This window comes from Strigops habroptila, chromosome 2 (assembly GCF_004027225.2).
Source record: "Strigops habroptila isolate Jane chromosome 2, bStrHab1.2.pri, whole genome shotgun sequence".
NCBI lineage: Eukaryota > Metazoa > Chordata > Aves > Psittaciformes > Psittacidae > Strigops > Strigops habroptila.
The window spans coordinates 2,932,936-2,959,908 of NC_044278.2; the positions used below are offsets into that span (position 1 = coordinate 2,932,936).

General features: G+C 40.2%; 1 protein-coding gene across 1 annotated transcript in view; it reads left to right on the top strand.

Moving 5' to 3' along the window:
* The first annotated feature begins 1,257 nt into the window (after positions 1–1,257).
* CD247 (CD247 molecule) overlaps positions 1,258–26,973 on the top strand; it is a 51,956-nt gene continuing 26,240 nt past the window's right edge. Inside the window, exons 1-2 of the mRNA XM_030472024.1 lie at positions 1,258–1,381; positions 2,021–2,359. Coding sequence (XP_030327884.1) covers positions 1,258–1,381; positions 2,021–2,359 — 463 coding nt within the window. The remainder of the gene's footprint in view (positions 1,382–2,020; positions 2,360–26,973) is intronic.

Below are 26,973 nucleotides of genomic sequence, written 5' to 3' on the forward strand. Positions count from 1 at the left end.
GAAGTGGACAGAAAGGGCTTTATCCGGCTCGCAGTGGAATATAGAACACGTACCCGAGCACAGCCATTTCTGGGACTAATGACACCTCTTTCAGGTTCAGTGCATGGCAGCTTTCACGGGCTGTGCTTTGCCTTCTGCCTGGCAGTGACTCAGAGGTGACACAGCCTTCTCTTGCAGATTTTGGGGTAGAAGAACCACAAAGGAAACCCTCCCCAAGGCTGGGGGAGAGCAGAAGCTCAGCAGTGCTGTCTAGGTATCACAGAATGGCATGTAGCACTAGGTTTGAGTAATACTAGTGTCTAATAATTTTGGTATTGTCTGGCACAATATATAATAATTATTAAATAAAAGAATAATATTGGTTTATTAAAGTTTTAGCCCTCAGTACTCCAGACAGCAAGGTGATGAATTTCTTGGTCTCCTTCTTCCAAGAACTTCAATTTAATTTGCTTTCAAAAGATTATAAATCCTTACTACTTATATGCACAGTAACTTACCCTGCCAGTTGTCTTCATACTATTGGGAAATAGTTATCACCAATCCTGTTCCTGTACCTGCTGGGGATACACGTTCCTTTTTCCTAGAATTAGAAATAGGAAAAAATATATATATATTCATTGAGATACTTGTGCTTCCTCCCAGCCTAAGCTCTCATCCTGAGGTGTATTGATAGTATTACTATTGTAAGCACTCCGCAATCTTCCATTGAGCCAGTTGTATTTTGATGGTGGGGTCGCTAAGCTTTAGGCTTTAGGTGTATCTAAGTCATGTTTTAAAGCTTTTCTAATTTACCATTGTCTAAAATGTACTTTTTATTTGTGTTAATAAAAGTGAAAATTTACATTTGTTCACATTTGAAAAGAGCACAATAACGTGAGATTTCTTACAAAGTGAGAGTTGGCACCACTGTGTCAAGTGGTATGATTTTTTTCATATAAATGCTGTAAGACTTTGCTGGAGAAATTGCTTCCGCCTAATACCTTCTCAGGAGGATTATCCTAAACCTCCAGATTTCACCTTTCTTTCTTTCATTATGCTGGGTTCCTTCTCCCCTCTTGCTCTGAATGAATCCCCCCACAGAGGTGGGCAGGGGGGAGCAAAGCGGGTGACAGGGGCTTAGTGCAATATGGGAGGCACTGCAGCCACCATGCTGGATGGAGAACGTGGACCTGTAGGAAACCAGGCTTGGCTGCTGCTGGGCAGACCTGCTCTGTTTTGTGTTGCTCCAAGAGCTGTGCTAACGGACAAGCCTACAACATGGGGCTGAAAAGCCTTGTTAGCTCCCAGACCGCAGTGGCCTTCAAACCACTCATCCTGCTCCTGGGGTCCACTGGTCTGCCTTGGGATCTGTCGCTAGAGGACAGCTTCAAGCAGCAAGAAGGTTGAATCCCATGGCCCACCCGCTAGGCAGGAGCAGCATGCATAGCTAGGGGCTGCCAAGCTTTCTGTTTCAAGCCAAGTGAGGAGGAGATGCACACCGTGCTCTCCCTCAGTGGTGGCACAGGCTCTCCTCTATGCAGGCTGCGACGGCTCAGAGCCAAAAATGGCTCCAGAGCTCTGCACACACTAACACCTTTTCAAAATAGAAAGGTGCGGTGTGTTCACATCAAAAGGCGTCTCCGTTTCATAGTCGGGTATAACTGAAATGAGCCAGGCAGGGCCAGTTGTGCTGGTGTTTTATGTCCCGTGGATGCTGTCTGCAAGAACAGGCACAGTCCCTGATGCTGGCCACTCCATAGCCCTGCGCGTTCAGCCATTTCCAGTGCTCACGGTGAGGCCATATTTCAACTACATTTAGAAATAAACTTTATTATCTTTACCAGTTTAGCCAGCTACTTGTTCAAGAGTGACTATAACTTACAGTTTTAAACTTCTATTTGTGCCATACTGCACACTGGGAACAGTTATATAGATTTCAAAGTCAAGACAAATTTGATTCCAGACGTGCTTCCTGTGCTCCTCGCAGAGATCAGCAGCTGCTGACTGGGATGACCTAGGAACCATCAGACAAACTGAAAAGAACCCTCCAATCACCAAAAACCATCTTGCAAAGAGAAAAAGAAAGAAAAAATACCAAAGGAAACCCCAGACATCAATAGCAAGAGTGTAAACCCCAGACCTCAGAGGCTGCGAGGCAGAGGAAGGCTCGTGCTCCGGCGCTGCTGCCGGCAGGTGGACTCCGAAAGCCCTCACAGGAGGAGAGCTTCCTGTGGGGCTGGCAGACGAGCAGAGCCTGGGGAGGAAACTCCTCTTCTCCTCGCCCCTGGTCTCCCGTTCCCCAGCACCACTGGAGCAAGCAAGATGAAGTGGAGGAGGATTGCGATCTTTGCCATCCTGCAGGCGCAGCTCCCAGACGCAGGTAGGGCAGGCTTTTATTGATGGAAGGGCATGATGTTTCTGTGGTGGATTTCCCCCCATTTTGGAAGCAGGAGGGTATCTGCGTGCGGGCCTTAGCCGTGTCTGCCATCCTGATCGTGGCTGCCTGTGAACAAGGTGGCAGGGCTCGTGCTGGACTGCGCTGTGATAGAGAACCTCTGGAGGCCTGCGAGGAGGAGGTGGTGAGGACAGCCATTGCTGCCGGTGCGGCCTCCTCTTGCTGGAGTGACTGGCACAGCTGAATAACAACTTATAATTAAACAAGGCTCTCAGCCCTCACCTGGGTGGCTTTCCTTGTGGTTTTTAAAAGGAGAAATTTGATACAATAATGAAAACATAGTAAGTTGCAGTAATCTGCACGAGAGAGGCTTTAATTTGGTTAGGTAAGATGAGAGCCATGTTGCTTGTAACAGCGTTTGTGTTTGCAGTAAAGAGCATACCCGGTAGGCTGGAAATGGGAGCATAGGTGAGGAGAAAAAGGGTAGGGTCCTTCCTTCTGTGTCTCTGCTTTCATGCTTGTCCCTGCTAGAGTGCAAAATGAAGTAACTTTTACTTTTACGTATTTACTTATGGTGGTGTATACGCTGGCCCTACTTGGGCTGAAAGTGAAGCAGCTTTGGTATGCACAAATCTTCACAAATCATGTTAATTTGGGGAGAGAGGAATATACTTCTTGGTAGCTTAGTAGATCAAAAGAGCAGCAAAATTTACACCCAGAGAAGGCTTCAGCCAAGCTCTGAATTTGGGGAAGTCAGCCAATACTAGTAGGCCACGTTTGAGCATGTATTAAGGCAAAATCCATTGGAATATCTTCCCCCACAATGTATGCCCTAACTGTGCTTGACAAACACACCATCCTTGCACTGAAGTGCTTTGGTGACTGTCACAGGCTTTTTATTTGAAAGCTTTCTGGAGATTAGAGATGGGTTTTGCAGCTGCTTGTTAACGCAAGGGGACTCTGTCCCTTTCTGGTACCTAAGTGTAACTATCATACTTCTGGTACTTATATTTTGTACATTGCTCTCTATCTGTTAGATGCATATAAGGATATAAAGGTATAGAAATTACTTTAGGTCAAAATGCACCTGCAAGAAACTTTTTGCGTTTTCTCATTTTAATCCGTCACAAGACATCAGTAGTTCAGGCTCCTATTTGTACATTTTAGCCGAAAACTTTTACTGAAAAACATGAAATGGAGTTTGCAGATGGGTAAAGCTAGTGCTGTAATGGTCTCTGGTGCAAAGCCCTTAGGACTATTCACACTCACAAAGAACACATGAGATCAAATTTTGAACAGGCTACCATTGCCATTGATTTGGGGATGGTTGCCTGTGGATTTGGGGCAAAGTATTTTTGATTGGATACTTGCAACAGTTTGAAGAATAGTAGTATTTAGCCTAAGAGTATAAATAGAAGAAATGTAGCACAGAACTTGTGGAATTGTTGCTACATTATTGATGCAAAGTACATGGTAACAGAAATATAAGATCGCCATGAGTTTAGTTCAAAGATAAGACCAAAGACCTGAGCAAAAAATATCATCTGTGAACAGAAGCAATGACCTGCTGTTGCCTGGACTGTTTTCAAGCCTTTTTAGAGTGAAATGAACTTTTAGTCATTTTTTTTTTAATAAGAAGTTCTAGAGATGGGCCACATCCTGGCACAGATTTTGAACTGTTGACACCAGACCGCAAATATCAGAATGCTCCAATTTGGCCTTTGAGCAGTTACAGGGGGAAGCCATATCCTACATGCATTTAGTTTTCTGTGTTTCCCCTCCAAAGCTACAGAAGTGTGCAGCTGGAAGTTTAGCTGAGGTCCTCCTATAACCCCTCTGTTAAAAAGCGCGTAAAAATAAATGAACCAAATGTCTGAGCAGGTTGCTTTAGTAATTGTGGTGTTCATTGAAACTGAAGAAGAATGCTAAAAGACTCCTATCCAAATATCGCGATTAAAATGGCAAAAATCTTTTTACAGTTTACAGAGCTTTTAGTCTGAAGTATGACAGGCTTCAATAGCAATAGAACAGTACTGTGGGCAATACTGTAGAATCGCTCCCCTTTTTTAAGGCTGATGAGATGACACTTAGATTTGTACAAGTACCCAACACACACATGTGCAAGGCTTCAAGGACAGCCCTTCCCTGCTTTTCCCTTCTTTACAAAACCACTTTCCTCAGAACTGTCTGCTAAGCAGAACTGGACAGTGGCCTGTTTTGAGCTAACTCTGTGGAAACTAAAACATGTCAGCCTTTGGCAGATGTTGCTTGCACAGCTTAGCTTCACAATGTTTTGCAGCTCCGCATAACTCTGTCTTCTGCCCATTGGGCGCCATTATACCAGAAGCCTTTTTTCAATCGGTTCATGGACTGGAAGTTACAATAGGTAATGGGGTTTAGGGTTCATTTGTTCTTTTTCATCAGGTGACTGGCAAGTCCCCAGACTACAAAATTTGTGAACTAGAAGTTGTTTACAAGCCGATCTGGGAAATGCAAGCAAGTAAATGCAGACTATTTTGGCTACCATCCCCATGTCCTTGTGCTGTCCTAAGTTCTCATAGCTGAATTCTTGTTACACCTAGGAAGCGGGGGGAAAAAAAAAAGCTTAATTTTACATGTTTCATTTGCTTTTACTCCTGCCTGTCCACCATGGTTCATTAATAATTCATGGCAAAAACTATGAACTGGCACATTAGTGAATGGAACAAAATCTAGGCAATGTAGCCTTTCTTTGTAAAGGGACATCTGTTGCGCTCTTGCAGTGCTATGTTCAATACTCTAATGCTTGTTACAGAGCAAATGCTTTCTATCTGAACCTTTCCAAGCAAAATTCCTAATGAGTGAAGTAATAAGTTAGTGATCGCCCTTCCTTTTGGTTCTTCATATACGCTAGATGGGAAGTATATACAAAATAGAGCTATCTGAAAATATATTTCTCCTGTGCGTGTCTTAAAGTAAGACTATGTAGATAAAAAGCCAAAGTGTGAGGGGGAAATAGGAGGTTTGCTAGCAGCTTCAAGGGGACGAGAACTTGATTTATGAACAAACATTGATGCAAGGACTGCTTTTGACAGCCATTTTCTGTTATTCACACAAACTTGAATTGTGACTAGCATGATAAGTAAACCCATAAGCAAGGAAAGAAAGATATATATAAAAATAAATCATTTGTTTCCTAACTGTCTCCAAACTGTAACTGAACTCCCTTTAAAAAAGAAGTAAAAAATACATGCTTGCAAAATTGCAGATAACCATCAAACCCCCCCTGCTCCTCCAATTCAGCATATGTTTGAATGTCTATATTTTATGTAGAACTGTAAGACACATCAGCTATTCTGGCAGGAAAATAGAGTGTGTTTTTAGTGTGGCATGAAGGAAAGATACAGCTTCTTAAAAATACTTAAAATATATATCCTGTTAAAGGTATCTACTTTGCCTGTGTGCATGTGTACTGATAAGCATATTGCTGATTTTCACTGTTCTACTGATACGAGTTCAACAGCTAAATTAAAGTTTCGCAGCTGTTTCTTTTTAGCATTAAGAAAACAATTTATGGTACTCCGGAGTCTGTGAAAAGATGGATTTTTATGGATTTTTTTTTTTTATTTGCACTGTTGTATAATGTAATATTTTGAGACTGGGTTTGAATATTGTTTTCTTAATTAAATTCAGTTGTGCTCCTTTTTAAAAAAAATACACAGTATTTTTAGCTTTAAAAACGTGACAGTCTGAAGCAGATTTTTTCAGGAAAGCAGTGAAAGCATTGAACTCCAATTTGTCCTACGCAACTGATTTATAACTTCATATATAACAGATAAAAAGTGCAAATGAAAAGCTTAGTTTGCAGTTCTTCAGTCTACTCGCTCAAATGCACAGATCTCTGGAGACAGTGGAAGCGCCTGTATTTAGCCACGTACAATGGACATATCAATCTTCGTGAAAGTTAAACTTACCAATGTGTAGTTCTTTCACTCCTTTGACAATTCAGCTATTAAAAATAGCAGTGGAAACAGCTAGCTCCTGAGTCTGAGATCACAAGCACTGGTGTCTGTGCAAATGCTGTTTAAGCGATAGTAGCCATATCATTTTTTTTGAACCATATGGATTAGAAATATTTGAATCCCTACTAGTTTCCGAGGAATAAGCCATCAAGCTCTGGAAGCCCTTAATGTATTTTGCTCTTTGTACTTTGTTATATGTCTGTAAAGTCTTATGAGAAGAACAGCAAGTTTGGGGGTTTCCATCACCATGTATTTTTGGTATGTGAGAGTATGTTAAACACCATGTTCCTGGCATACAGGTTGTGAAGCCTGATGAAATGCTCATACGAGTTGGCTTATTCCTTTCATGGGATGAAATTGTGATGAAAACTACTATATCCTACCTTAGAGTAGCAGAACACTTTTTAATTTGTTATATTTTTAAATGAAGGAGAAGCTGTAAGAACAACACAACTCTGTGAAAGCTCAGGTAACATGGTGGTGAAATATATACCAAATCAGAATTTGATGGAAACTGGCAAGGGAAAAAGGTTGGAAAATTTTCAGCAAATGGTACCATAAACTGTAGTGGGACACACAGGGGGTGGCAAGTTGCCAACTTGTTTTTTTGGGGGTTGTGTGTGTGCGTTTGTGGTTGGTTTGATTGTTTGTTTTTAAGAAATCTCGCCATATATGATTTACTTAAAATATAAGCTGTTGTCTTAGGTGAAAATCTTAACTTTCACCATAAATAAGCTTCTAGTTTTCATGTCAAGTTTTCTAGCTTGTAAAGAAATCCTGGAGAATGCAAGCCTTCATGGCCCCAGAAATGGAAACCAGCAAACCCGCTGTATAACCTGTCCCATATAACTTTTTTCTTTTTTTTTCTTTTTTTTTTTTTGTTTTCTTCCATGACAATTGGGTTTTTTGGGAGGTGATAGGCCAGCCTGCCTCAGGCTGCTGCAGTGCTCGTTGTTTCAGTGTCAAAGAAGAAAAGCACGTAAAACATTTATAACTGGAGAACATGTAGAGAAGCTTTCCTAAGAGCCCCAAAATCAGAGCCATGACAATGAATTAACAAATTTTATTCTTTTAAAAAACCCATCATACTAGTTGGCCTGTTCCTTTCATGGGATGAAATTGTAATGAAAACTACTATATCCTGGCTCTTTCAAAGTAGCAGAACATTTTTTAATTTGTCACATTTTTAAACAAAAGATAACAATGGACTGAAACACTTTTCTAATGGGAGAAGATGCAATATACAGGAAATTAATGAGGAAATACTAATTCGGATAGTGTTTTATTTCAAGTAATTGTACATTGGCCATGGAATAAAGGACTAAAACCTTTTTCCTGCTTGTTCACCCCAATTTTATGATGAGTTTGTTCCAGCCAAGAGCATGGGTGTTTTACATTCATTTCACTTAGAATGTTGCTGTCATCTATGTGACAGCCAAACCCAAAATAAGCAAAGGCTTTATCAAAATGCTTCCAAAACATTTAATGAATAAGTATGTATTGTGAATTCATTCCAGTTTCCCATGGTGTATATCTCATCACAAAACAACCTGAGGCTCAGGAGGGGCAAAGGAAAAATGTTCAGTTGGTAACTATTAGATGGGTGAGAATAAACCCTCATACTTGCATGGATCCTGCAAGTGGGTCAAGGTTATTTGCACAGGCATCTGTGTAGAGGAGCAGGGCCTGGACTAAGTAGATACTTCATTTGAAAAACGGTTATTTTTAATTGCTTAATATAAAAATTCAGCTCAAACTAAAAATTAACATACCATAATTTATTGCTTATCAGATCAATTTGAAGCCTGAATTTTGTATATTGTGACCATGTCACTTTTTAAAGACTCTCGGCAAATGTCGTAATGCTAGGTGCTGCATGTTGCTAGTTAGCAGGTGTTTGTTTTGCCATTCAGAAATAGCTGAATGGGTGAATGGTTTCTTTTGAAAGTATACATACATTGGATTTCTGGGCTAGGACCTTACAGCTCACTATATACAGCAGAATTTTAAACCTTTGCAAAGAAAAAATTGATTCTTACCATGTTATACATTATAGTCACATAATTACTACAATATGAGATCATTTTTTTTGGTTGCACATCGGCAAACTTCAGTCAGAGAGCTCAACGTCAGATCTTTGGTAGGAGAAGTCATTTCTGTGTCTGTCTGCTGTGTTGTTGTGATTTACATTGTCTCCCATCCAGCCATAAAAACTAGTTGCAAGAAAGAAGTTTTACGGGAATTATGTGGAGCCATCTCCGTCTCTTTCTCTTCTCTCTCTGTGATGCACAGTGTTGTCACTTTGGACTTGTACCTAAGTAAGGTAATTTCAGCAGTGCTTTGTCCAAGCATTCAGGTGCATTTCTGAAAATTGCAGAAGTCAAGTCTGCAAGTTGTTAAGAATCATATTCCGAAGGAAGGAAGACAGGATACACAGAAAAATATTTTATAATTGGTACTTTGTAAAAAAGTCTACCTAAACTAAAGACAGTTTCTAAGAAGCAATTCTGTGAATTACTCTAATTGCTCTGTTCATAAAATGTCTTGTGACAAATCAGTTCCTTTTGATAATTTTTTTAAAGAATGTTAGTTCAGTTCTACAGATTTCTTCCTAACAACTTGCTGCTAATTTTCAGGATTCATTTCTTTCTTATTTTATGGTTTAATACCTAAAGATATGATGCCTGACTGGGTGTGCACAGGGTGAACTCAGTCATCATAGGCTAGAATGTGTTAAGGGAGTTTGTAAGAAAAGATTTTTAGGAGAGGTGTATGGGAGTGGTGCCGTATGAAGTAATGTGAGTATGGATTACTATGTTTGGTGGGGTTTTAGAATTGCATATTTCTCAGGAAATGCCAAAAATATTGCTATAATTAGTTCAACATTGTTGGAATTTGAAGAGTTACAAATGCAACACAGCAAAAGTAATTCATGTGATAATTAACTGACTTTGGAGGCTTATACTCGTGAAAGATTTGACCTCTGCCTGTTCCCGGTATTTTTTCTCCTCATTTACCTGTAACACTTTTCAGTAGTAATGGGCTTGTAAATTCTTTGCGCAAGTTTTGCTGGGGGGTTACTCAGGTGAAAAAAGTATAAGAATTCAATCTTTGGAGGTGGTAAGCTTAAAGAGAATTGGTGAAAGTAAGAAAGATAAACTCACCACTTTCAACAACCATCCTCTGTTTTTCCCCTTTCCTGAGGAAGAAAGGGAGGAATATCCCATCACAAGTTGCCTAAATTTCAACTACTTCAAACTATTTATCTTTTAAATGTAAAACTGAGCACTCACATATTATGAATGTGACTATACCTGGGGACCAGAGAAGATAACCAAGGTGAACGCATCTGGATTTCAAGCAGAAGGTCAAATGCTGTTCCAGTTAACTCAAAACATTAACATCTAATATATGCCATAAAGGCTTTCTGGAATTTAGCTTCTCATTATAAGCATCTATATTGGGGGAAAAAAAAATCTCTAAATCTCTTTCAGTTGTTTATGCTTTCAGCAGGACCCAGTCTCACTTCTATTTGAGTAGGAAGGTGTTGAGAACCTTGCCTACACACGCACACCATGCTGTATATGAGCAGAACTATGCAGTGACTGATAACACCTGCAGCGCAGTGCTGTAACCTGGCCCACAGGAGCCAAGGCACAGATGGGGGTCCGTGGGCTGCCAGGGAGCTGTAAAATGCACTTACTTGAAAGCCCAAATGACTGCATGGAGCAATTGCTTTTCCCTCCCCAATTTTGGCAAATGGCTACTACTTTCTGCATCAAGCTGAATACAGTTCGCTGAGAATATGGATTTCTTTTCCCTTGCAAATTAGGAATGATTTTATTGAAAATAGCACAGCATCGTCCATTTTCTTTGCTCAGAAAGTTTGTGAGAGGACTCGGAGTAATTTATTTTCAAGCACCACCTTCCCAGATGATTAACAGCACTGGCTTAGATGGGATGTAAAGTTCTGATGAAGACTGTTTGTAACTTCAAAATTATGGTTTATCCCCAGAAATTTGAAAATAACTACAGATCTTCAGGGTTTTGCTTTTTTGGAAGAGTTTTGCCTAAAATATAATGAAATATGAGCAGTTACACATACTGGGTTCGTTGCTTGACTGTTCCTGAGGATGTATTTTGATCACATTTCAAGTGTTTCTTGTTGACTCAAAAGTTAAAAAACCCCAAGAGCCTCTCAAAATTACTTCTCTCTAGAAGAAATGGCTTCAATTTACCTTGTTTTGAATTATCTCTGAAGTTTAAGATGTCTCTGGTGTTAATGTGAACTAGGCAGAACTGGAATTTTCCCTCTCCTGTTTATTCATGCAGCTAAATTAATTTCTTTTCATCCAATAACTCGGATGTGATTTTAATACTTGCCTCAAAACCCAGCGATGCTATAATGTGTTGCTACTGTTAGCTATGTCTCTTCTGACAGAAAAGTGGCAGCAGATTTTCAGGCTTGAGACAATTTCGTTTCTTTATAACTCTCTTAAAGAAGTTATATATGAACCTTCGGCCCTATCTTACTGTACCATCTTTTCCAAGGTGTGTTTATCTGATGTTATCTTTCTCAGCTGCAGAGTAGCAGCTAACGGGTTTGCCCCCTTTCTCTCTTGCTCTTCTTTTCACATCTTGGGCCAATTGTTAGACATTGGGTCTATTTATTAGACAAGATGGCTTTTGTAGAATAAATATCAGGTTTAAAATAGAGCTTAAAGGGATACAACTTTCTGCAAAACTTCAAGATTTTAATTCCACCTCCATCCCCCTTGTTTTCCATTGGGGTAAACCAAATCTTTCCAAAATACTTTTGTTAGATGCTAAACAAAGTCTGTGGGCAATGTGTGTTCAGTGTTGGGGAAGAGGGAAACCCAGATTGGACTCCTTATCCTGTCTGACTCAGAGCAGGAGCTTGAATGGGACTCCCACATGCCAAGCCATTTGAGAGACACTGGTTTTGATGAGAAATTCTAATGGCAGTTTAGAAATACTCCCTAATGGATGTGCCATCAGAATTTGTACTGGGGAGTGTTTCTGATTAACTGAATAAACCTATTAAAAAAAAATATATATATAATAAAAAAATCTCAATTTCAGTTGCAGTATTTTATAGAGTCAGTTTAATTCTTTGTAGTCAATGATGGAGTATGTGCAGCTAAGGGTTTCCCCATCCACCCTTATAAAAAATGTTGTGCTCTCTTTAGTATTGACTATATCTTGGCACAACCAGAATCCCTAAGCCAGCTCCTGGGTGTGAGACTGCAAGATAGGGTATAGAGGTGGTACTGTTCTCTTATGCATGGGAATGTAAAAATAACATCAATATAAGCAGTGATAATATATGCTTGATTGTTGATGATTCTGCCACGTCTGAAACCACAGGTAATTATACAGGACTGGGAGATTTAGAAGAAGGTCCTAGGCTACTAAATCTTAAGGGTACGCAGGGATCTGAGGGAGTCAGCAACATGAAATACGATCAGAAGAGGCAGTTTGAGAAAGCCCAGAACATGTGGTGACCTTTCTTGAAGAGAAGGATTATCTGGAGCCAGAAAGGAGGCCTTCAGGTATTTAAAGAGACTTGTCAAGAAGCTTCATCTCTAAATGCGCTGTCTACATGTTGTAACTGTAATGTGGGGATGGTATTTAATTTCAGTCAAACTTTGCCATTCTGATTAGGTCACATCAGTGTTTCAGTAAATGCTGCTTGTTTAAACATACCTACGCTAGCTTTAAATTAGCTTTCTTGTTTAGGCAGCTCCCCGGTGGTGTCAGCAGGAGTTTACTTCAGACGAACTGCTTGGGCATTTACCAAACTGCTCAGCCACGTTTTTGCAGCTCACATGAAGATCTGTGCTGAAGGAAATATGCTGTTATCAGCAAGCTGAAAACTAATTTGGTGATGTTTTTGTGAGCTGTTGACATCTCCATAATGACTGCAGCATATACAAACATTTTGGAAAGGAAAAAATTCCTCATTCTCTGTCTTTGGCTGGGGTCTTCACCTCTTTTGAAGCTTCGGGATTATACTATAGTACAAAACATAGCAGTATTCAGCTTTATCCATAGCTAGAAGGTATCTTATACCCAAGGAAAAGAGTGCTTCTAAATAGCTATGCTACCTGGCTTTTATTGGTCAATTTGCATGTATAAATGATTTTACAAAGTGGTTTTAATCAAGTCTGCAGTTAAATAATGTTTAATTCTGAAAGCAGTTTTCTTTTGAGGTTTTTATTTTCAGTGTTTTTCTGTTTAACTCCTCATTATCTTGTTTCATTGTAGTTCTGAATATTTTTAAAGTATTTTCTGGTGCTTTTTCATCTATCTGATTAAGAAGATTGCCATTAAGATACTAAAAAAAAAAATCTATGTGAATGGAAGGCAAATTTTTTTTAATTGGAATCTCGAACTTTGGAATCTCATCTGAAGGATTTATAGATAATTCTGACAATTCCTGTCATTGTCACTGCTTGACAAAGTCTCTCTTCTTAGTGAAGCAGTGCTATATTTTAGATAAACAAGAAAATGGAAAAAAGGGGTCTCAAGTTTTTAGTTTTAATTGTGGCTGACTTACTGTGTAACCTTTAAAAAGCCACTGGAATACGTGTAGGCTTTCCAACAAACCACTGCCAAGTTTAATCAAGATGGGCACTGTGTTAGCTGTTTTTAACTGTAAATTGTGTATCTACAGATAACTGTAAATTGCGTTATCTACAGATAACGCTTAGAAAGTGTTAACACATTTGTCCTGAAAAATATATGCTATTTTAGTGTTTGATTAATCAGCAAAAGATCTATTTTCACACATACACGATGACGTTTTAGAAACTGAGATCTATCGAGTATCCTTTAGATCCTCCAGTGTAATGTATCTCATATATAGAAAATTAAAATAGTGGCTGTGTCTTTTTTGCTACTATATTCACAGTGACCCTTACTGCTTACAGGACAGCCTTTGCTTGCACTGGGAAAATGGCCAACCCTTTTCCTTCCCTCTCTTTAAAAAAACCCTTTATCATTCTAGATTCAATTGAACTGATGAAAGAAACAACAAAGTAAAATCTCGGTTATGGACACACTGCTAGTCTTCCTAAAGTGGGGAGAGAGATAAAAATAATGTCCTGTAACAGACCGTGCCTTATTTCACACTTACAAACATCTTGAGCTCTTTAAAAAATGTGCTGTAGAGATGAAAAACATTTATTGAGCTCCATGCAACACATTCAAGCTGTCACTGCTGATGCCGGTACAGCTCTTAACATGATGGTGCTTAAGCTGTTTGGCAGCCGAGTGCTATTGTTTAGAGACAGCAGTATTGGGATGGCAAATATATGTGAACAATTATTCTAGTCACTTTTTACTCCCATGAGAACACCTGTCCTAGGAGCTGATGATTGTAATGTCTAAATATCTTATTTAAACTAATTACAACATACGTTATTTTTAATGGAAATAGTTCTTGCTATTTCAGTAGATGTTGAAGTTCAGCTCTCAGCTGTTTGTCTTCTATAACAGCACGCTGCTTTTCTCACAGGTAGCTCCTGGCTACTGAGGACTTGCCCTATGCATTAACTATTAATAGTAGGCATCAAGGCAAGGACATCCTTTGGGGATTGACTGCGGTTTATTTGCTCCTTGTATGGAGCCTCTGTTGCCTCAGGCACCAAATAGAGCACCTTGGTCTTGAACTCCCTGGTCTTTGGCTTCTGAGAAGCGAAGTTGCCTAAGGGGGGCTATACTTCAGCAGAGCTTTTATTCAGGGTGTTTTGGCTTATACAGGGTAATATCTATAATGTGGCTTGGAAAATGCTCAGTGCTTGGCACTTACCTATTATCTGTGTCATATGTGAGAATGAGGGCAGGGGTGAGCTTGCCTGAAAGCTGTTTCAGGCTTTTTTTCCCCAAAGCCTTTCAGTCTTGGGGTCTTGAGCTTATAAGGGACGAGGGAAAGTGTGAAATATTTGGCAATAGAGCCCTGAAGTGGCACATTGAATGAAGTTTACATATAACTCATCAAAACATTGCCTCTTCAATACCTGTATGTAGCATGTAAAAGAACACCACTTGTGTGTTCTTTTGTGCAGAGATTTGAGACAGGTGATCACTGCTGTTTAAAATGTGCAGGGAGGAGAGAAGACGAGATGAAAATGAGAGTGCATACTATGAAAAATAGCTATAAACTGATAGCTGAATGCTTCAGGGGGATCAGCAGAAGAATTCACACCATCTAAGTAACTGTGGCATAGATTATTCTTGGGGCAAAGGGGATTCTTACTTGGGAGCAGTTTGCTGTGTTCATGGAATGGACTTTTTCAGGTGGCTGGCTGTAGGAGCAAAAGGCAGTTTGCCAAGGAGACCTTTCTCAGTCCTCTGTTCTTATTTACATATTTGAGAGGTATAATAATAAATAACAAGAATACCCAATGTTTAATCAAGCACATTACAGACATATTTATGCCATGTAAGTTGATGGCTAGATACAAACACAGATGCTATTCATGTTGCATAAGCATACGTGCAGAGAGCAGGATAAAAATGCTTGGATGTGTTTGTAGGAATGTGTTACAAGCAGATCTGTGCAAACCATTAAGCTCATATGTGATATTTGGTATATCAGCATGAAAACATGTTTCACTTCTATTATTGAAGCCATTTTTAAACGTGTATTTAATAAGGATCAAAGATGATCTTTAGCAAGTGTTTTGTTTACTGCTATATGCATGTGTATTAAAATTACAAAATTTACTGACAGACTTTCAGTTTTTATTAGATAAACAGCAGTTTTCTGTAAGTGAAGATCTACTTCTCCTGAAGGTTCCAAGCATTGGAACAGGCTTCCCAGGAAAGTGGCGGAATCACCGTCCCTGGAGGTGTTCAAAAACTGTGTAGATGAAGCCGTCGGTGATATGGTTTAGTGGTGGACTTGGCAATCCTGGGGTAATGGTTTGACTTGATGATCTTCAAAGGTCTTTTCCAACCTAGTTGATTCTATGATTCTCCAAGTGGACCACTACTGATGGTTGGATTATATGAAATCATGGAAGGATAGAGACCTCAGTGCTATGTTGTTCAATGTGTGAGATGTCGCCTTCACACCCAGTATCATGTATTGGAAACTAACTGTGTGAGTGTTGCACCCAGTGCATTAAATTAGTTGAGGTTGGCTGCACCAGAGTTTTGACCATTATTAGTGCCTCAACAAGAATATGTTACAATATGAATGGGAAATTTCCTAAAAGCCTCACTGTGAAAGCATACAGAAAGAAGCCACTGTGCAAATCAGTCAACCTATGCTGCAAAATCAGTTTTTTGATAGCTGTCATTGCAGTGTGGCCAACACATTTCGGTATTGTGGTGTAGACAGGACTATGAATTGTGCCTTCACCTTGCCCTGAATTGTGAGATAGCCTTTGGGTTTGGTTGGGCTGTAACATAATTTGGGAATGTGGCTTTGACACTATCAACATTGCAGAATAAACTGTGCTCCTAGCAGGGTTCAGCAGTTATCTCACAAGTACCTTCTCCACCCCCAGTGTAGACTTTGTTTTTAATATTTTAATGAATCAGCTCTTGCTACTAATCACATGACTTTCATTAATAATTTCTTAGATAGTTGAAGTGCTTCATAAGCATTAATATGCCCTCACACTACTCTTCTGAAGTGGAATGTTCTTGTAGTTTCTATTCTAATGGGGTAAATCAAGGCACAGAATTGCCTTTGAGAAAGTCTCCAGCAATGCTGGGAATAGAACTGCCAATTACTTTAGCCATTAGCTGTAGTATGTTTCGTTGTCTGAATTCATGACGGACCAATATAATGGAAGACTAGCCTAGGGCAGGCAGGAAACTATTTATACAAAAATCTATTTTAGGACTCTTGATTATGAAATTTTCAGCCAAAGCAAGGGGAAGTTGTTTCATGCTGCTATTTGTGAACAAAACCAATGATATAAATAGAAACCCATTTTAAGATAAGAAAGGTATCTCCACACGAGCAGCTGCAGCCAAAATGAGAAGATAAATGCAGTGCTGAGGCATGTAGTAGATGAGTTGTAAGACACTCTACATATCTTTACAACCCCCAAATTAATAAATAAAATCATCAGCCAAAGCAAAATCTGCTTGACAGAAGGTAAGTACCATGCCCAGCATGCAGAGGCCCAGACATAGCAGTATGACATAGAACATAGTTAAAATCTATTCAGTGTCAAAATCTATTCAGTGTTTCAGCATTAACATGCCACCGAAGCAATCTAACAGGAGGTTGGGGATGCTGAAAGGTGACTATGCAGAAGAGTCCAAAAGGACAAGTGCAAAGAAACATGGAGATAAGGAGTGAATGAGGTTCATCAATTAGCATTTAGGTTAACGTAGGAAGGTCATTGGAAAAGAGAATTCTTACCTGATATCAGATACAAGGTTGTTAAAGATACAATAGTGGTTGTTAAAAAGATAGTGTGTTTGTATAATACTACCCTTGTAACTGAGACTACTGAAGATGTGCTGGAAACCACAGGAGTAAGACAGCAGGATTTCTCTTAAGCAACCACCCGTTGGTAATGGAAACAACAAAGCTGGCTTTTCCTTGGAAGAGCTGAACATCACCAGCTGACATTAGAATGGGTTGTGTTATGGCCAGAAGGGAAATCTCTTTGCTTTGAGTCTGTTTTTCTCTTGAAACGGCAGTACTGTAACTGCTGTGTTAAATTAAAGGCTTCAGTGGAAGGAAAGTGTGTTTATCCACCTTCTTATTTCTGGCAACATTTGAATAGAGAAGTACATTTTCTTTTTGTTTCAAGCAAGTTCATATGAAGAGCAGAAATAAGGTCTTGAGTTCCCAGGGACTTGCTATGGGACTGGATAGTGTGTCAGTCCAGGTGTCCTAGGATTAGTGTTGGCTAGTCAACCCTCAGCAAGGTTGCTACTGGCCTTTGAAAGCAGCAGGATGAGAAACATTTGATTACCTCAAAATATCAGCATCTGTAACTGAAAAGGTATGTGTAAACTTGAAACAGCAGAGGTTTTCCAAGGTGTTGAAAAGGAGCAGGGAGAGCAGGAGGCAGAGGAGTCACCATAAATTTCCTCCGGGCACAGAGGCTGAAAATGTTTTGAGTTTTAGACTTGCCAGGCTAAGTTGATGGCAAGAACCAGGGGGCTTTCAGGAGAGCTCTGTGTGGGTGTAGAAACTGAAAACACAGTAAGGCCACGGTCTCCAAATTCATACAATGAATAAGTTCAATAATGTCATGGGGTCTGAAGTTGTGATATTCATTTCCCTCTTATGCAGGAAAAAACATCGTGCCTCTCTATGCTGGGTGTCATACGATGCTGCCACATATCGTTTGCTTGCGGTGGTTTTGGATCCAGGACTGTCACTGATCTGCCACATGAACTTCAAACAGCCACTTGCCTCTTTCTGTGCCTGTGCCCCTTACCAGCCTTTGTTACTTGTTTACTTGGATTCTGATTGTGTAGCACCTCATACAGTCCAGAAATTAATGCACTAATTGAAGCTAAGATTAACCAGAAGCACAAGTCTTTGCAGGACTGAAGGAGTCTTGCAGCTTTTTGGAGACAGCTGCTGTATTTAAGCAGGTACACCTGTAACACCACAAACTGTATCGTCAAACCCTGTGATGATTGAGGGCTGGGGCTGGCAAGACTATTTGATGATTTACGGTATAATTCGAGCCTTGCTGTTGTCATTTTATGGGCACTGAACACTCATCAATGAGCAAAACACAACTCCTATATTAAAGCAGGTAGCTATTGGGAGTATCATGTGAAGGTAAACTGAATAGCCAAGTACCTCTCTCAAAAGTCTCTAGGCAATTTAAAGCAAGACAGCTCAAAATGTTTGTGGTTTGGTTTTTTGCTTAAATTTTCTGTGCATCTCCAGAGACAGTGGTGTTTTCTTGCAAGAGCATCTTAGAAACCACTTCTCTCCCACTGCTGACTTGTTAGGACCAGGCAGGTGTTTCAACACCAAGGCTGACCCCTTTTGTTTTCAATGTATTTTGCGCACAGCCTCCGAAAAAAAACGAGTTTCAGGCTGCTTTCCCCGCAACTCAGCAGAAAATGCTAGCACTGCTGATCTCTGTGACGGAGCAATGGGTGACAAACTGCCTTGTCATTTCAATCAAAGCCACCCACGCTTGTCATTAGATTTATCCAGGGTTAAACTGTTCATTACGCACCAGCCTGGGCTGCCTGGGGATAGCTGTTTTTCTTAATCTCTTGTCATAACTGTTGTAGGTTGGAGGCGGGAATGAAGGCACCTGCTGGGTGAAGTGACAGCTTTATTCTAGGAGCTGAGGACTCAGCTGAAAGGAGGAATAAATGGGGGCACGAATTACTGGGTGTGCAGTTCAGAAAGATAATGCGTTTTGTAGAATTAAGAGTTTGTTTAAAAGAAATTATACAGCAGTTCTCCTCTCCTCCTGCTTCCTACATACCCTACTTTTTGCATGTGTTTTTCTATGTTCCTCTTGTTTCCTTCTCCCACATGAAACTGCTTTTTAAGTTTCTTATGTTTTGGTGGGGGTTTTTAAGAGACTTTGCAGTTTTAATTGGAATATATCCAACAAAACTCGTTAACAATTCTTGTGCCAGTTTTTGTGTTTAAAATGCAAATATATAAGGCGATGTAGCCCTAGCTGGTATAATCCATTTCACATTGTAACAGCACAACTCAAATGCATCTTTTAATTTTGTTTTGTTAACCCACTGAGACAGTTAACTTGTCCCAGTGTGTTAACTGTCTCTGGATTGTAAACTTATTTGTCTTCATCTTGTCTCAATAGTGTGAGGGTAACACAGTTCAATGCCTTCTCTCTTGGAAGTGGGATTCTTGTTTTGAGTCTAATATTGACGTGCTTTTCCTCCCACTTACCATACAGTTAAGTGGAAATAAGGATTTATTTATTTGTTTGTTTTTCACGAAGTACCATGCTATTTGTGGTGAAAGCCCAGCCACACTCCCGGGAGACAGCTATACCCTGAGTAGCTGAGGGAGACAAGAATAATTAGATTTTATTCCCCGGCCCAGCCACTGGAATAAAATATCGGTATTTGAGTTATTTGAATAAATATTCTACACTAGACTTTTTGGTTAGTTAAAGCTTAGTACAGGTTCATTAGACCTTTGAATTTTCATAATATATTTAAGTGCTAGGTATAGTGCACATGTTTTTTATAACTTAAACCACCTAAAATCTGGCAGTACTGCCAACTACGTGTTGCCGCTGGATAACTTTCAATGACTCAGGCTCAGCATGTACCTAACTAGGCATGATTATGTTCTCGGCATGTTGGACGTGCCTTCTCCCCGCACAGTGTGCAAGTGCTTTGGGGCCTCCTGGGAAAGGACAAACCAGGGCTGTGGAGTACTCCTGCTGTGTAGGTGTCCTGCAAGATAACAGGTCCAGGGGACCCCCAGAGGGACTAAAGAGAGCTGAGTGCCGAGAGAAATCATCACATTCCCTCTCTTTTACCAGGAGAGATCTTGTGATGACTGTTAGGGAAGAAGCGGAGGAAAACAGAGTAACTCCAAAGGACTTATAGTCTGGTGGTTAAGCAAAGGGAAGCAGAAGTCACCCTACATGAGGGGAGGTGGGATAATTCTGAGACACAATGGGTGTCATCAGATCATTAAATTTGTTCATGAGGTAGCAGCAGATGAGCCCTTTGGCCTGATACTGGAGGGCTTGGACCTAGGTCCCTAAATCTCCTAGACTAGGAGGAATAAGAGCAGTGAGACCTCGATGGTTACATGGAATCAGGCCTTCTGTTGTTACATGGGATTATGTGGTTACCAATTCCCCATTTTGAGTTTGAATGTAATTTATTCCTGGATGTTGTAAAACTGGAGTCTCCCCACTCCTCATACGTCTTTTCTGTAAGATGATAAGGGGGGAAGAACGAAGTAAATATGCTGTAAAATGTTAAACTAGCAGAGACAGCCAAGTGGGAGCAAAAGGGAAAGCATCAGAGGATAAACAGCAAAGCATAAGATTAAGGGGAGAATTGTAGATATGATGGTCCAGTATCCTCCTCTTTGTGTCAGAAATTATCCTGGGAAGCCAAGCTGTGTTTCAGAGACAAGATGCAATTCAAACACTGCTTTGCTTGTGATTTCTAAGGCAAGGATAGAAACAACCTTCCTAAAGCTTTGCTTTATAAGTACTTAGGTTTGAATAAACCTAATATTGTCCATCTAAACTGTCCACATCCTCCTTTTTAACGCTTTCTGTCCTCAGGTATTTCAGTTACTCATGCATTGGTTGTCTGTAAATAATCCTTAATGTTCCTTCACTGACTGCTAAAACTGGGGTTGAGCCACAGCAAATGGAAGAGCAGTGATCAACTGCAAATCTCTTTGCCTTGCGCCGCAGGGGGCTGAAATGTTTCCAGGTAAATTCTACGGGACACAAGAGAGAAGCATGGAAAGTAAGAGAAAATGCAAAGCAGCTCTACCAAAGGTTGATTATGGGGATAACGAAACTGATTATTCAGTAAAGGATTTTTACTTATCTTCACAAAGGAATGCATGGTGGATTTGTCTGGATTGTTTTCCATGGTGCTACATGGAAGAGTGAGGAAGCAGTTTAGTATAGGTGTTGTAAAGGGCTCGCAAGAAATTGTCAGTAGGACATGCTGCATGAGAAAATTTGTGCCTGAGGAGATGACTAGTGAGAATCTTCAGGAACTGATCAGGATATTATTATTCAATATGTTTAATAAGTGGCAGAAAAAGTAGGAGTGTGATTAAAATATACTGAGGTCACAAAATAGGAACACGTCTTCAGCACAGAAGCAGAGTGTAATATTAGACAGGATTTCATGGCCTGGTAATAGCACAGAAAGGATAGGCACGCTATGGGAACATATAGCAAATTTCTGCCCTACTCCAGTTGGGCACATAGTGGAGGAGAAGGATTGGTATGTTGACTGTGTGCAGTATCAGTGTCATCAAAACTAACAGTGAGAGAAGCCTCATAAAAAGGGATTCCAGGATATATTAAAAGCTGTAAGCTCCATAAACCAGAATAATATTTATGTCACTGCATAAAACACTGTTAAGACTAAATTTTGTGTTTTGTTTTGATCACCCGAATACAAATAGAAATAATTCAGGTGGATGAGGCAGGGGCAAGAGCTCCCAGGAGGATCAGGGAAACGGAGATCCTGTTCATTTTTAATTCCCCTGCTCCCTGGCAGACAGAACCTGAGCTGCTGTAAGGGACACCAAAGGTCTTTCAGTTTCCATTTTCAATTTGTAAAACATTCATTCCACACTACATTTTTTTGCGTTGAAGGAAGGCGATAGGTGAAGGATGGTGGCTTGGGTTTGTGTCAGTGTCTAAGACTGGCATGAGTCCCTGCCTCGCTATCCGCGTAACTGAACTCAGTCCTGCAAAAAAATCTTTACCTGGTTCTGTTTACTACAGAACTGTCAATGTGCCGTATTTTGGTAAAGTATCCTGTGCTTTTGGTTTTGTTTACTTTTGAAAACAATCTAATTATTTATGTAACACCATATCCTATCTGAATTTGCTTGTAACTTGTCAGTAGCCGTATGCATCCTGCCTCTACAGATTTCTTTTTCCCGCCCTTCTGTAGCAGGTACACCAGTCCTAGCTGTGTATGTAGCTTTAGGAGTTGCTGAATGCTTATGAATGGTTACCTGCACTGTCTCTTCTTGACCTCACTGCACTCTCTGTTTTTCTTATCTGAAACTTGCAGACATGCTGATGAGCTGGAAAGCTTTTCTGCAGTGGGAAGGGGTGTACTGGCAAAGAGGTTGCCCAGAAGACTTAGTGGAAGAAAGTATTGGTGACGAGCTTTTCAGTAAACCTCCTTCAGTGTCAGAGTATCATGAGGTTATGACTCTGGAGCACAGCCTGGGCAGTGGAACATATGTAGCTGCAGCGCAGGGACTGAAAGCAAGCAGAAGAAAACCCATGTAGAGTCAGAAAGATGATGACTTCTGTGAACTCTCGTGTTTCTACATGTGAGGCTGACTCTCATGGGGTCTGCTCTTGCCTTTTATCGTAAACAGTAGCATGCAGCTGAGCTGGTGCTTGCCAGGCAGAACTGACAAGTCAGGTTTGACTTTCTGGTGAACCAAACGGGCAAGTCTGCTGCCTGGTCCCTTTTTGATTAAAGGCTGGTGCTAGGGTTCTGTACAATAGAGATGAAGGTGGTGTATATCCCAGAGAAGATTCTGGTTAACTAAACCAGAGAAGCTTTATAATAAAAACTATTTCCTTATCATTCGGTCACTGAATTTTCTTCATCTAAAACTCCATAGACTAAATTCATGCTGTTACAAAGTTTCATGTATAATTATGGTGAATTAAACTGATAAATGCTGACCTTTAAATACCAGGATAGCAAAGAGATGTTACTGAATCATACCAAGAAGAAGAGATCCCAAAATAGTGAGACTTAAAACTCTTTCGTGGAGATAACTGGAAATCTTTTCTGTTTTGATTTCTGCCCCTCCTCTCCAAGAGTTTTCTTATAGCAGCCAAAAGGTTCTTTAATTTAGAAAGGACACAGTGTTTGATGTTTAAAAAAAAGACTTAATGAGAATTAAAAATGAAATATTACATGAAAATGTACCTGGGTTTATTTCTACTTCTGATATGTCAGGAAACCAAACCAAAAATGATAATAACAACAAATTTGGTTTTAATTATTCAGAAGAAAATGCTTGTAAGTTGTAATCTCCTCCAAACAGGTTCACTGAGCTTAAATGCTGTAGGAGCGTTTAAGCAAAGACAGAGCCTTTTGGTTTTTGGGTTGGTTTTGGGTTTTTTTAATAATTCCATTGATACAAGTTAGTGGCATGAAGTATTAAAACTGTATTTTTGCCACTTTTTAGTGCAATGAAAACTGCAGCGTTGGCAATGAGAACAATTTGTATTTACAGCACATTGATCAATGTAGCTTGAACTTTTTAGCGTGCAAGCTCAGCTACGAGTCCGGGGCACCAGGAGGGCTGAGTTTCCATCAGTAGAGTGACTTAGAGCACACGTAGCATTTTCTCCAAAGTGCATGGGGACAAAATAACTCAGCTTTTCAGCTTTTGGGGGTGGGTTATCAGGTTCATCTCAGGGTTGAAAAGGATGTTCAAGCAGGCAATTAACTTAGCAGTGTAAGTTAGGGCTTCGGTTTGCTGCTTCAAGCAGGATGTAATCAGGCCCTGGGCAGTTACTTCTCTTTTAGCATAAATGAACACATCAAGTATGAAATTTCACATGTTCCTATTTCTGCAAAGAAAAATGTTCTTGTAGTAACGTGGTATAAATTCCTAGTGTAACGTAATATGTACTCACAATTGAAGATTTTTAAGACCAACAAAAACTGGAGGAATAATGTGTAAATTTTTTTAAAATAGAAGTTATTGAAGCCCTTTTTGTCTACTCTCCCAATAACAAGTAAGTCCTTTTCCTTAGTAGCATTAGCAGGCTGCACTTTGTATAGTTTATGTACTTTATCTTCTTCTTTCCTGGTGCTTTTAACTATTATTGTCTGAGGCTCTGCTACCTGTCAAGGCAGTTTTGGCTAGCATAGCGCTGTATTGTGAACGAGAGCCACAACAGAAACTTTGGTTTTGGTTATCGATTACCTTCTTAGCTTCTGTGACTGGTGACTGGGCTTGAACAAGCACACAGAAGTTGTGAATATTATAAATAAACTCTCAGAGAAGGAAGAAAACAGCAGATTTTTTAGCTCTTCTCTAAGCAGTTGAAATACCAAACACAACTCTTTAAAGCACCACACAAACTCTGCAGTAGCCTAAGATACCACACACTGAGTTCATTTGTTAACCTGATTTTTGTTAGCTTCTGAAGAATACATTTCCGACCAGTCGTTAACTTCTTACCTGTCTCTCTCCGGGACAGTTTTTCTTCAGACCTTGGCTGCTGAGGTTCATGTGATCTCCTGTATCTTTAGGATTGTTTCTGAAATTTTTCTGAATTTCTCAACGACAGAAAAACTTCAAAGTACGGACAGCAAAGATTCTGATTAGAAAGAAAACAGAGGAAGCTTCTCTCTCTCCTGATTGCTAGTATGAATGTAGCACTTTCAATTGCCTATGATAACACATGTCCCACTTGACAGGTTGTTGAAATACATAACAGTGAACAGGGCTAGCACACGGGTGTGTGTACCGACACGTGCATGTTGTTCTAACCTTTAGCATTGTCCCTGACACGGTCTAGTTGGCACTCCAGCAGCACTGGCAAAGCCTAGACTGTAGGCAAGAAAACGTCACACTCTCACCTAGAAAACTATAGATTTTGGCCAGGCAAAACAACCTGCTCTCTCTTTGTCAGCTGCATTCTTCCTGTGTGCCTAGAGTGTTAGGTGTCCCCTGGCTATACTCTCATGTTCAGGGATGCTTTCTGAGCTGGAAGCAAGGCTTGCCCACTGATAGGGGTGATTAGCGCTAGCAAGAACGGGACAGAAAATGCTGAACAGATGAAATACTTTAACATTGTGCTGTTTTGTCTATATTGCTTAGGTCTCCTCCTTTAAATACAGGAGTCAAATTAGACATGAATCTGTAGTTCCTCTCCACTCAAGTGGAAAATATATTATTGTCTGGTTTTATGAACCCATTTAAAGCTGCTTTCTCTTCTTTTCCATAGCTGCTTTCTGACTTTCTCCTGCTGTTATCCAGCTTATTGCCTTTCCCCAAGCTCCTTCCACTCCTCTCCTACTAGACACTGATGTGAAAAGAGGCAAGAGTGACACAGCAGTAAAGCCAGGCTGCGTGGATGCCAAAGGTGGTTTCACGCTCATTCTTCCCATGCAGCCAAGAAGGGAAGGGACCCTGAAGAAGGAAACCCCTGGGGAGGTGGGAGCCCTGTGCTGAGACCTATTTCCAAAGTGATGCGGCTTCCTCTGTGCTACCATCCCTGTCACCCTCCTGTTTCTAAGAGAGGAGATGGAGAGGATCTCCTGCAACCAGGCAAAGCAGGGCAGGCGGCTGCCTTCATTACTGAATCTTTTTCTCATTTCACGTATGTGTTTGCCTGGCTGAAAGTCACTGGTGTTACACAAGTGGTTTGTTTGGATGTGCACCTTCTGTGCTCTGGTCTGTAACCCAGCAAGGCAATGAGAAGAGAGGGCTGGAGTGAGTGTATGTAGACATATCTGTTTCTGTATATGTACATACCTGGATACACCACATGCCCCTTACGTATATATATGTATATATGCACATACACCCTTGGTATATGGTATTGCATGTATGTTTATATAAAAGGGAAAGACAGCGAAAACGTTACACCAAAGTGAGAGAAAATGGTAATGGGTGAACCAAAAAGTTTGATAGGCTGCTTATTTAAACTGCATAGTGTTGCTGATCTAGCCAAGTCCTACCGCTCTGGAAGACTGCATTGGAGCAGAATCCTATCACACTTCTGTATTTCTTTCATTGTATCTGTCACTGTCTTACCAATACTTACTTCAGGAGCAGAATGCTCTAAGGCAACATAAATGCAAAATATTGAGGAAAAGGCAAAACCAATGTTGTTGAATCGAAGATATTTATCAGAAGTTCAGTATAGATTTTTATTTTGATTATTCCATCTCTACTACATGTTTGGAATGAAGTGGTTTTTGTATTTTTGAATAAGCTGAAAATCTTCAAATATAAATGATATTTTGTGATGCCTTTGTATATCTGATTGCAGCTAATACCAGAAGTTCCAAAATACCACAGCTATGGGAGTGGTGCTGTATTTTGCGGTTACCTAGAATTTGTATTTCTTATGAGAAAGATATTAGCCTAACCTTGTAAGACTTGAATTTAAACTTCTGGATGTTTATTCTGGCTTCTGAATGACAGAGGCTGCATGTTGTTGCTTGCTCATGGGAAGCCAGTACAGTATATTCCAGAAGGCACAAACAGGCCTTTTTTTACCCTTTGACATAGTAACTTGACTTATTTTTCCCTAAATCTATGAAGTCAGTTACTCAGATTGAAACCTTCCAATTGCTCATTATGAAGGAGTGGGAGTTGGCAAAAAAATACTCAGAAAATTCATGCTGCTATTCTGGGTGCCTCTTATAAAAGAGAGGGAGAGAGAATTTGTGTACCAGTGGTTACTCTCTATGGATGTGGATTTCTTTTTCCCTCTGGCAGTTTCATTTTAAAATTCCAGAGTCAACGCTGTCTTCTCAAAAGAGATCTGTATTTTGCCTTTTAAAAAAAAGAAAAAGAAAAAACCAACCTTGTAGCCTTCACTTTCTGTCTTAGCCCATCAGGCAGCATTTACACTCGTGCTGCCCTGTTGCACCCCGAGTCTGGCTGTGCAACACAAGATCGTTCAGCATGGTTTTCTTCTCCTGGGATGTGCTGAGACCTCAGGCAGCAGACGTGAGATGTTGAGGTATCCAGGTGTCTCTGCTGAGCGTTCTAGGCATGTCTCATTTCATGGATGAATGCAACAACTATGAAGACAGCCACATTTTGAAAACAAACCAGCCACCCCTTGCCACAACCATCGTGCTTAAAAGAAAAAGTGCATTGGTGTGTAAGATTGCGTCACACACGTATTGCCTTCAAGGTGT